The 12,589-nt window shown below is 41.7% G+C and overlaps 1 protein-coding gene across 4 annotated transcripts in view; it reads left to right on the top strand.

Annotated features, from left to right (window-relative positions):
* LOC147111859 (palmitoyltransferase ZDHHC20-B-like) overlaps window positions 1-12,589 on the top strand; it is a 121,329-nt gene that overhangs the window by 34,151 nt on the left and 74,589 nt on the right. For all 4 annotated transcript variants that reach the window (XM_085999179.1, XM_085999178.1, XM_085999177.1 and 1 more), the window contains exon 4: window positions 11,777-11,897. In XM_085999179.1, coding sequence (XP_085855305.1) covers window positions 11,777-11,897 — 121 coding nt within the window. The remainder of the gene's footprint in view (window positions 1-11,776; window positions 11,898-12,589) is intronic.

Raw genomic sequence — 12,589 nt, 5'->3', positions numbered from 1 at the left:
AGCCATCTGAATTTTCTGGGAGTCAATAAAAATGGCAAGCTGGATCAGATTCTAACTTCATATATTACAGAGGTTACATCTGAAATATAACTTTTTCAACAAGCATTTATTTTCTTTCTGGAGATATTGGGTATTCAATAATGATGCATCTTAAAAGAAGAGTGTACATTAAGTCTCACTATTTCACCTCCAATAAATTAGGTACAGTTAAAACTTTTAAAGATTCTTGACAATTTGGGAATATTAATTTATTTTTCGTGCTTCATGTGGCTATAGGACCAGCCAGCAAGTGGTTCCAGAAGGGATTAATGCAGATTGCAAATTTGTTTGGTCCTGGATACTGATCTGGACACATTCAAGCAGAGAGACTTCAGTACTGGCTGAATCCTTCTATGACCTCAGCTACTACTGAAATGTCATAGTTTATACGCCCCAGATCATGACCATCAGAAAGCATGTTGATCTAAATTTAGTCTCTAGACATCACTTTACTGGTTATTCAACATCAGTTGAGCTTAATTTGGGGATCCAGAATGACAAGTTACTCTGAGACAAGAAGTAACCTTCAATTAAAAAGATACTGTCATGTGGGAGTCTTAATAAACAGTATTTTTAACTTGCCTAGACAGAGAGTTTGAAGGTAACCTCCAGGCATTCTTAACTTCTCCATTAAGGATTAAATGCGAAGCCAAGATGGCGACAACCAATACTACTGTATCAACAGGACATCAGCAAAGCTAACAACAGAAAGGAATGATCAAATTTAGGGGTTTAAAAAGACATGGACTGTCTGTATTTGTGTTAAGGGATGTATGATTAAGTGAGTATTTCACAGAATATTGCTTAAACTCTTCAGGTAGTTGTTGAAGTTTAGGGTGATGAAGAGCACTATATTTCAGTGAATCAGATGCTTTGTGTTTGATCCAATATCCTATCTAACTGAAGTATTACAACTTTTTGTGTAACATAGCTTTTTCAGTCCAAATAATTAAATGCTCTTAAATGGTGCTGAATTCTATGTGCTATGAGATTTGAATACTCACTTGTTAAATGCACATTCATATAAATTTTAGTCTTTCCCCAGTTTTCACTTTCAACAACACGCTGTTTAAAAAATATATATATATATCACTGCAGATCAGTTTTTTGTAAAGCATCAATACATCCATGTAGCCTCATCAAAACATATTTCTGCTACTATTTACTGTAGTGAGAATGGTGATGCACAAATAAATCTCCCAGTTCCTCATGAAAATACTCTCTAGGTCTCTCCCAGTGATTCAGCAAGGTTAGCCAATGAACAATGTCTCGGGTTCAATACATGTTCAGTACTACAATTGACATCAGTACGTGGGTTAAGTAGGGTAATTCAACTAGGGTCCCTGATCCTGTGCACTTCCAGCAGGAATTGTTAAACAACCATCATGTGTTGATGTTGGTAAACAACAATAGGTTTAATTGCGTTTCTCTCTTCCATCCTTCCCTTCTCTTTCACTCCCCCCCTCCCCCCACCCCCCCCCCCACCAGAACTCGGATAAGATATGTTTACACTTTGTGCCCAGCAAACTATACCCCAGCAATAAGTCAACCATCAAGTGGTTTTATATGTTGAGATTCTGGCGCTCACTAGCAATTGGGAGGTGTGCTCAGTTCACATTTCTGAGTAGAAACATTACTGAAGGAGGAAAGGGAAAGTGGTGTGGAAAAAATACGCAATCTTTTCTGAAAAGATAACCGCCTTCATCTGTATTTGAATGCTGAGGCTGATTTATGCAATATATGTTACATATTTTTGATTTTTTTTCCTGAAATTTGCTCATGTCTGCAGTCAAGTTCACATTAAAAATAACAGATGACTGCAAACTTTAATTAGATGTATGAGCGAAGAAGCAGAAAGATGGTGCTAAATTAAATCCAAGACCTACTGGCGCCACAAATCTCTGATTTTGTGGTATTGTGAAAGTCTTGATGTTTAAAGTCAACTCTCTGCTACTGGTCAGAATTAGTGACTTGCTTTTTCTAAATACCTAATTTAATTAATGCAATCTTGATCTTCACTGGACTGCATGCAATGATTCATTGGAAAGTGCATTTCAGTTTACTTAAGGAATTACATTATCTCTGTGACTTGTCATTACCATTCCTTAAAAAGTGATGACATTTCAGCGTGATATATAGAACTTAAGCAAGATTGCATATTTTGTTGAAGCATTTTATTGCGTGTAATTTTTCAAGCTGTTTTATTTCTTTGAATGCTAAAAGTTTTTAATGGCAGCAAACATGCATATTTTATTAAGCTGCAAAGGACATTTCAAACTTAAAATTGTTTAGCTCAATCTGAGAGCGCACGCTTCAGTCAGTTTAATTTTCTTTGTCTTGGTCTAGACTTAGTTTTGGCATGCTTGGTCATTTGCTCCTGTGGAATCATCCTACACAGTTCCAGCTCCTTGACCATCTCTTTTCCACCATGCTGTTTGTTTTCCCCTTAAGTCCAAGTTTTGTTGCAGTTATACTGCCATATTTCTCTAATCCCTATCACGTCTGACTTGTGTTTGACACCCTCAATCCTTGTAGCTGCTGAACTCTGTTGTTTTGTGCTCACAAAAATGGTAAGAATACTAAAGAATCATAGAATGGTTACAGCACAGAAGGAGGCCATTCAGACCATTGAGCCCATACCGGCTCTCTGCAAGAGCATTTCACCTAGTCCCACTCCTCCGCCCTTTCCCCGTAGCCCTGCAAATTTTTTTCCTTCCGGTACTTATCCAACTCCCTTTTGAAAGCCACGATTGAATCTGCCTCCACCACCCTTTCAGGTAGTGCATTCCAGATCATAACCACTCGCTGCGTAATAAAGTTTTCCCTCATGTCGCCTTTGGTTCTTGCAATCACCTTAAATCTGTGTCCCCTGGTTCTTCCGCCAATGGGAACAGTTTCTCTCTATCTGCACTGTCTAGACTCCTCATGATTTTGAACACCTCTATCAAATCTCCTCTCAATCTTCTCTGCTCTAAGGTGAAAACCTCCAGTTTCTCCAGTCTATCCATGTAACTGAAGACCCTCATTCCTGGAACCATTCTGTAAATCTTTTCTGCACTCTCTCTAAGGCCTTCACATCCTTCCTAAAGTGCGGTGCCCAGAATTGGACACAATACTCCAGTTGAGGCCGAACCAGTGTCTTATAAAAAGTTCATCATAATTTCCTTGCTTTTGTACTCTATGCCTCTATTTATGAAGCCCAGGATCCCATATGCTTTTTTTAAGCACTTTCTCAACCTGCCCTGCCACCTTCAACGATTTGTGCACATATATCCCTAGGTCTCTCTGTTCATGCACCCCCTTTAGAATTGTACCCTTCAGTTTATATTGTCTCTCCTTGTTCTTCCTACCAAAATGTATCACTTTGCACTTTTCTGTGTTAAATTTCATCTGCCACGTGTCCGCGCATCCCACCAGCCTGTCTATGTCCTCTTGAAGTCTCACTATCCTCCTCACTGTTCACTGTACTTCCAAGTTTTGTGGCCCCAGTACCAAACCCTGGGGAACACCACTGGAAGTACTGGAAAAACAATCGTTCACCACTACTCTCCTGTCACTTAGCCAATTTTGTATTCATACTGACACTGTCCATTTTATTCTATGGGCTTGAACTTTGCTGGCAAGCCTATTATAGCACTTTATCAAATGCCTTTTGGAAGTCCATGTACCCACATCAACCACATTGCCCTCATCAACCCTCTCACAATTTGTCTTTAACAAATCTGTGCTGGCTTTCCTTCATTAATCCACACTTGTCCAAGTGACTGTTAATTTTGCTAAATTAAAAGAAACTGATGCTAGCGATTTACCCTTAGCATCGTAGACTTAGAGGGGTATGGGTTTGTTCTGTCAAATAACAATTTATGTTGCAAAATCTACTTTAAAATGTTGATCCACTGTCAATTATTGTGGAAAGAGTATGAATGAAACTGATGCTTTCTTGCATGCAACTAAGATGAAGTATTAACAACAATCTAAATCACATTCTGTATTTTGGCAGAAGTATTTTCAATGTAATTTAGTCTCTGGCTAAGAAGCTTTTCACTATTTTCACTAACAAAGTTGAATTGTATATTTTGATATTGGATAGTTCTCTAGATTAAAATTTAATTTTTCTCGTCCAACCCTGCTCTCGCCAAGATGTTTGCCACCTGTGTAGAAGAGCTATTTAAAAGATCAGCGTTGTTGTACTTAAATTACCTCTTCTAATTTTGGGCACCTTACTTTGAGGGATATCTAGGCCATGGAAAGAATCTTAACTTGTGAGGATTTGTGGACAAGAATGCAGGAGACAATCCCTTTAGTACTTTTTTAAAGCAAAATAGCTGGTGCGAAAGTGACTGTGACAAAGGTAAACTATCCCTCCTCGTCCTTCTTGACTTGTCTGCAGCCTTTGACACGGTTGACCACTCCACCCTTCTCCAACGCCTCTCCACCGTCGTCCAGCTGGGTGCAACTGCACTCGCCTGGTTCCATTCTTATCTATCTAATCGTAACCAGAGAATCACCTGCAAAGGCTTCTCTTCCCACTCCCGCATCGTTACCTCTGGTGTCCGCCAAGGATCTATCCTTGGCCCCCTCCTATTTCTCATCTACATGTTGCACCTTGGCGACATCATCCGAAAACACAGCATCAGTTTCCACATGTACACTGACGACACCCAGCTCTACCTCACTACTTCTTCACTCAACCCCTCCATGGTGTCTGAATTGTCAAACTGCTTGTCCGACATACAGTTCTGGATGAGCAAATATTTTCTCCAATTAAATATTGGGAAAACTGAAGCCATTGTTTTCAGTCCCTGCCACAAACTCCATTCCCTAGCCACTGACTCCATCCCTCTCCCTAACATCTGTCTGAGGCTGGACCACACTGTTTGCAACCTTGGTGTCATATTTGACCCTGAAATGAGCTTCCGACCACACATCCGCAGCATAACAAAGACCGCCTACTTCCACCTCCGTAACATTGCCCGTCTCCGCCCTTGCCTCAACTCATCCGCTGCTGAAACCCTCATCCATGCCTTTGTTACCTCCAGACTTGACTATTCTAACGCACTCCTGGCTGGCCTCCCACATTCCACCCTACGTAAACTTGAGGTCATCCAAAACTCGGCTGCCCATATCCTAACTCTCACCAAGTCCCGTTTGCCCATCACCCCTGTGCTCGCTGACCTACATTGGCTCCCGGTTAAGCAGCGCCTCGATTTCAAAATTCTCATCCTTGTTTTCAAATCCCTCCATGGCCTCGCCCCTTCCTATCTCTGTAATCTCCTTCAGCCCCACAACCCCCCAAGATATCTGCTCTCCTCTAATTCTACCCTCTTGAGGATCCCTGATTATAATTGCTCAACCTTTGGTGGCCGTGCCTTCTGTTGCCCAGGCCCTAAGCTCTGGAATTCCCTGCCTAAACCTGTCGGCCTCGTTACCTCTCTTTCCTCCTTTAAGACACTCCTTAAAACCTACCTCTTTGACCATTTGGTCACCTGCCCTAACTTATCTTTATGTAGATCGGTGTCAAATTTTTTGTCTTAAAATACTCTTGTGCAGCGCCTTGGGACGTTTTACTACGTTAAAGGTGCTATATAAATACAAGTTGTTGTTGTGATTTGCCCGCTATATGCGGTGGCTGGTGAAACCTGACGTCTGAGAGCCTGAAGGTAGCCGGCACTGCGGCGCAGGACATGCACATTGTAGTTGAAAGAAAGTAATTTTGTACAGTACCTTGGACAAGACAAAATAAATGTAGAGATTGTTGTGGCTTTCTATTATTTTTGTAAATTAATACAGTACTGTAATTAGGGCTAAACTAGGACTGAGTGAGGCACTCAGTTGTGGGGGAGGGGGGGTGTTGTGGAGAGGTGGCGGATGTGGAATTCTTTGCATGGTAAATCAATTCTGAGCGCCAGCAAGACATCTGTACAAGTAGTCAATTTCATAGAAGCAAAATAAACCGAGCTCTTGCGACGCTATAACCGTCAACTTTGAAGTTGACGTTAATGCAAATAGTTTGCGGTTATCGCTTTTTGAATAATATATGCGACTGCCTGTTTTAAGCGTAGAAGTTTTAAGTTGTGGGGACTGTACTCTTTTATACTAGTTGACAGATCCAGTTAATGAACTGTCACAGATTAGACAATTGGGTCATATAGCTGTGGTGAACCACTTTTATCGTTCACTATCGTTACACTATAGTTATCACTGTTGTATTGTTATCACTGTTCTCACTGTTGTGTCGCTATACGAGGTCGCCTCTTGTCGCGCTGTTATACCTGGGCTGACCACCTCCGACTCCGCCCATGGCTCCGCCTGCCTGCCCAGGTGTAGGGGTGGTCGACTGGCTGGTGTTCCTCCTTGTTGGACCCGATCGCCCACGAGGGTGGGCTCTGTTGTTTAGTCAATAAAAACCTTTAGTTACGTTCCTAACTCGTCGCTTTTTATTGGACGAATTGATAGGTATATCAATAGCTTTGTTACGGAATTCCATGTAATACAGTAGAGAGCTGTATAAAATTAGTTTAACATAGTGCAGGTAAGCTTTTGTTTTGTACCCATTTTTGATTTATATTTCCTGCTTTTAATTTCTTCAATTCTTGAGTCTTACTGAGCAGATGGGCAGGGAATCCATTTCCAGGCTCCTGCCGCCCTCGAACCATCTGCCAGTGTGTGCATGCAACTGCTCACAGTGACTCCTGGCTCCTCTTCCCCTGATCCCACTCCAGTGAGGCTTCATCGGTCCTTCACTCGGTTCCTTTCCTGATAGTTTAGTTGGAGCTAGGAAACTCATATGGGAAGGTGAAAATGGAATCCATATCCTATCTGTAGTGAAATTTGTTGAAACACCCAATATGTTTTACTACTATTCAATATTCTAAGACCAAAGTAATAGTATTGAATAGCTTTACTGAAGGTTATGTATGATTAAGCAGTGAATTACAGAAAAGTTGCAGTGGTGTGTATATGCTCATTTTTTTTATACCACACTTCAATATTCTTGCTTTTGAAAACCACTCCTGTACGTTCATAGTGCTGCAACAATGTCTTGCATTTCAAATAACTTACATACGAAAACAAAAATTGGCCCAAAAATGTAGGTAATGAAAAAATAATTTGGCATTTTTTATAGTTATTTCTACTGTAGTGTAAAATTTTAAAGTATGAAAATATTACCCCTGTGCTGGTAGCTGCTGTGATCACAATAATGGTAGCTAGGTACATGGACCTGTGTTTGGGAGCTGGCTCAAACCCTAAATATACACACACAATTAGGAGATATAGTGAATACAGAGAATGAGCTGCCAGAGTGGAGTAGAGGTGGGGAACAGTGGAATCGAAAAGCAGGATGAAGAGGGGGAAAAAGGCACTAAACCTTTCTAAACTGGCAGTGAAGTAGTCCCTTAGTTAAGAAGTAGAGAAAGGGGTCAGATGTAAAGAGGATGAGACGACGGAGCCAAATGTATTTTTAAACCATGTGATGCCGGCCCCCCAGCCTTGCTATCAATAGCCATGAGTTGATCTGACAGGTGGGCAGAAAAGCACTGGTACAGGAACCTTTTTGTTCAATGATTAAAATAGCTGCATTTTTTTCTGCAAAACGATTTACTGCAAAAAGGATTGATTAATTTGATACTGTTGGTGTTATGATAGGTCACAGGTCAATTAATTTGTGTTTATGCGGCACAATATACACATGGGAGAGCAGCCAAGATAATGTGACCAAGGTAGCGTGCAAGCAAGAAAGATTATCGACAAGATAGTAACAGTGGTAAGAAAAGGGGATAGAGAGGTGGAGTAGCGCACTGTGTTCTAATGTTCTTTGCAACTGAGTTGCATTATGATGAAATAATATTCCAATGCTCTCTTAGCCAGCCTCCCATCTCCCTTCCTCCATAAACTTCAGTCCCTCCAAAACTCTGCTGCCCATATCCTAACTCACATCAAGTTCCATTCGCCCATCACCCCTGTGTTTGCTGACCTATGTTGGCTCCTGGTCCAGCAACGCCTCAAATTTAATATTCTCATCCTGTGTTTAAATCCCTCCATAGCCTCACCCCTCTCTATTTCTGTAACCTCCTCAAGCCCTACAACCCTCTGAGAACTCTGCGTTCCTCCAATTTTGGCCTCTTGTGCACCCCCAATTTCCTTCATCCACCATTGATGGCCATGCCATCAGCTGTCTAAGCCCTAAGCTCTGGAATTCCCTCATTAAACCTCTCCTTTCTACCTTCCTCTCCTCCTTTTAAGGTGTTCCTTAAAACCTACCTCTTTGACCAAGCTTTTGGTCACCTGTCCTAATATCTCCTTATGTCGCTCAGTGTCAAATTTTGTCTGATTACGCTCCTGTGTAGCATCTTGGGATGTTCTACTACGTTAAAGGCACTATATAAATGCAAGTTGGTGTTGATGAGTTTCTAATTTAAGCAGTGCGGGACAGGCTCATCACAGAACTAATCTAGTTGATTTTTTTTTTAGGTCACTAGCTTGGTGGATAGGGGAGAATTTATGGATGTTGTCTGAAAGGTAGGAGACAGAGTAGGTAGGGATTAAGGATTTGTTCTCTGATTGGCAGCATGTGATGAGTGGTGTTCTCCAGGAATCAGTACTGGGGCCTCAACTTTTCACGATATATGTTAATGACTTGGATGAAGGAATAGAGTTGTCTGTCCAAGTTTGTAGATGGCATAAGAAATAGGAGCCATTCAGTAAGATTATGACTGATCTTCGACCTCAACTCCACTTTCCTGCCTGATCCTCATATCCCTTGATTCCCTTAGCGTCCAAAAATCTTTCAATCTCAGCCTTGAATATCCTCAACGACTCAGTATTCACAGCCCTCTGGGGTAGAGAATTCCAAAGATTCACCACCCTCTGAGTGAAGAAATTTCTCCTCATCTCAGTCCTAAATGGCCGACTCCTTATCCTGAGATTATGCTCCCTAGTTCTAGACTCTCCAGCCAGAGGAAACAGTCTCTCAGCATCTACCCTGTCAACCCCCCTCAGTGTTTCAATGAGTTCACCTCCTTCTTCTAAACTCCAGAGAATATAGGCCCATTCTACTCAATCACTCCTCATAGGACAACCCTCTCATCCCAGGAAACAATCTAGTGAATCTTTGTTGCTCCCCCTCTAAGGCAAGTAGGTAGGGAGACCAAAACTGTACACCGTACTCCTCACAAGTCCTGTACAATTGCAGCAAGACAATAAATTGGGAGCCACAGTAAGTTGTGTGGATGGGAGCAGGAAGTTGCAATGGAACATAGACAGACTAAGTGAGTGGGCAAAACTATGGCAGATGGAGTTCAATGTGGAGAAGTGAGAGGTTATCCACTTGGAATCTGAGAAAGACAAATCATAATTTCTTAATGGTGAGAGAGGAACAAATGAATTTAGGTGTCCATGTACACATCACTAAAAGTTAGTGCACAGTTACCGAAAGGCTGATTGAATGTTGGCCTTTATCTCAAAGGAGATGGAATTCATAGGTGAGGAATTAATGCTTCATTGTACAGAGCCTTGGTCAGACCCTATCTGGAGTGCTGCATTCAGTTTTGGGCACCAAACTTCAGGAAAATTATATTGGAAGGTGTGCAGTACAGATTCACCAGAATGATACCAGGGCTTAAAGGGTTATATGAGGACAGGTTGCATAAACATGGCTTATATTCCCTTGAGTTTTGAGGGTTGAGGGATAAGCTACTCGGGAGGTTTAAAATGTTAAACGGATTCGATCGGGTAGATACAGAGAAATCATTTCCTCTGGTGGGGGAATCTATAATGAGGGGACATGATCTTAAAATTAGAGCTAGGCCATCTAGGAGAAGAACACAATTTCATCAAATGCCTGATTAATATACAGGAAACTTCGCAATATCCGGCACCGACGGGACCGGCGTGATGCCGATCTATGAAAACTTCCGGACAGACCAGCGCTAATGTTGAAGGATACGGAGGTTTTCATCTCCGCATCTGACAGCAAACACTGTTGCTTAGCAACAGCTTGTAAACAATCGGCCCGTACCTTGGAAGTGTCTCTGTAGCTTAGCAACAGCTTCAGAGAGGCTTTCCAGAGACTGACTGTTTAAAAAAAAAAAAAACGGCTGCTGATTTCTGTCGTTAGATCGAGGTTTCCGGCCATACAACCTCCGGATAAACCAAAGTTTCCTGTAATAAGATTTTCTGATAACAATTGCGCCATTCAACAAATTTACATACAGTGGATGGGTCGATGCTGTTTGTTAGTTTATGCGCACCAAGTGTTTTATGTCCACTGTTGGAAGCGGACCATTTAAATGCATTCCCTGCAGTGCAACAAAACAAAGCACCATGTCATTCAGGGATAGTGAAATCCTAATTAGAAAGGTCAACTTGGAGCTGTCACGGTATTTAAGTGCAGTAATTGTAAGTCTGCGAATCACATTGACTTGTAGCATACTAATTGCTTAATCCACAAGAGTGGTCATTTAGGCAATAAAGATCCAAGCACAGCAGTTTTCCTGTAATTTGCAGAGGCTACACCCTTTAAACCAGTGGGGAAAAGAAGTCAGGAAATTATTAAAACTTGCACAGCAAGATTCAAGTTTTAGTGACACTGTTGCTCCCTGAAGCACTGCAATAGTATTTGGGTTGTTTTAAGTTATGAGCTGCAGAAACTCAACTACAGTACTCGAATATCTGTTTAGAGAGCAGGAAAAATCCAATGGTCCTGCTCAATTCCTGCCTTTTGGATCTCCACATATTGTGTTCTCTCGAGTAGCTATTGCAGTCTGCTATTGTAAGTTTTGATTCATTTGGAGCTGGTGCAGATTCAGATAAAATTTAGAAAAATGGGAAGTCGCAACTTAATTTTGCATACTTTGGTAACTTGTTTGGTAAAATTGTAGCAATAAATATTGACTGGGTTATGCAACTGAATTTTGGGAATACTTTATTCTCAACTCCTTTTAAGTCTTGATGAAGTGATGTGAAGAATCTTCCATATGAAGCTGGTTTAATAGATCTTGTTGTTTGCTAATTTGGCGTTTCTTGACTACAGTAACCTGCTGAATATCATCTCCGTATTGAAGTGTTTTTACCTTGACTTGAGCTCCACAGAGAGAACCAGTTGCGTCACTGTCTCATTTATGCAGTAAACTGCAGCTGACTGTTCCATGTGAGGGTGGTGTCTTCTGCTGGAAGTCTGAGCGTTTTGATTTGCTGTGTGCTCGTAACAGGAAGACTTTCTTGAAAAGCTGATGTTGAGCTGATCTTATGCATCAATTTGCGTGCATCAGGACTCTACTGTGTTGTAAGCACTCTGGCGTACTAAATCAGCATACTAAATAAACGTTTACAAGGCCAACCAGGGAGCACTCTCTGAACATCAGTGGCAATGAAAAAATAAAGCAAACAGCAACATGTTAATTATTCTACCAATAAAATGCTCCAAGCATGAGATGGACTCGTACTTTAGTGAATGAATGTAAAAAGATTTTGGAACCCAGAAAGTTTGTTATGTAGCTATATGAAACATCGGCCCGGATTTTGCAGTTGGTATGAGAATACGCCGCCTTATCTCCTTTTGAAATCCACCGCAGGTTTGGGATTTCCACATGCACTTGTGCATTCGTGAAATCTGGAACTTGCGGTCTGTCAGTCGCTAGCGCAGACCGACCGGCCAGCAATTGTGCATTGAAATGTTACGGTTGATGCAAACAGACGCAGGAACTGAATGTAATGGCGCTCCATTTTCTTCTTGCAGTTCAGTTTGGTCAAAACCGATAAGGAACAATATGAGCGGGAAGAAAGACCAGAAACACAGCAAGAAATTCTCAAAAGAGCTGCCAAAGACTTGCCTATTTACACCAGAACTGCAAATGGAGGTAAATGCCGTTCCAGTTATATGAAATATTAATAGAGCGAGTAGTGAGCGACGTGGAAGGTAATTCATTGTTGGAAAAGTGCTTTCTAATGTCACATACTGCATTGTTTTCATATCCCTTTGCTCCCATGTTGGTTATTGTATTTGTGTTGCAGATATTTTTTAAAGATGGCAGTGACCTAAAGTTCAAGAAAACCCCTCCTGCTGATCCCTTCCTCAAATGACAAATCAGTACTCCTCCATGTTGAAAATCACTTGGAAGCTCTGAGAAAAGCAAGGGCACAAAATGTGCTCTGGGCGGGGGACTACACTGTTCACCAAGAGTGACTCGGTAGTACAGGTAGACTACCCTTCATCCGAACTTCCGAAACCCTCTCAAAACCAAAGGTTTTTTCGTTCAGCGTAAGCCGTGCGCACGACCCCGACCCCCCCGCCGACCCCCACCCCCGATAAATTTCCCAGTCTTATAAAATACCTTCTGAAATCCGAAATTTTCCGAAAACCGAAACACGGCTGGTCCCGAGGTTTTCGGATAAAGGATAGTCTACCTGTACCATCAAGGCTGCCAGACTGGGTCTGTCAGGTTACTGAGGGAACCAATATGAGGAAGTAACCTACTTGACCTCGTCTTCACCAACCATCTGCCTGTCACAGACAAGTCTGTTCACAATAGCATTGGTACAACTGACTCGC

Source organism: Somniosus microcephalus, chromosome 10 (assembly GCF_052327205.1).
Source record: "Somniosus microcephalus isolate GS21.2 chromosome 10, FLI_Smic_1.0, whole genome shotgun sequence".
NCBI lineage: Eukaryota > Metazoa > Chordata > Chondrichthyes > Squaliformes > Somniosidae > Somniosus > Somniosus microcephalus.
The sequence above is the reverse complement of the archived record's forward strand: the minus strand, read 5'-3'. Positions and strand labels throughout refer to the sequence as shown.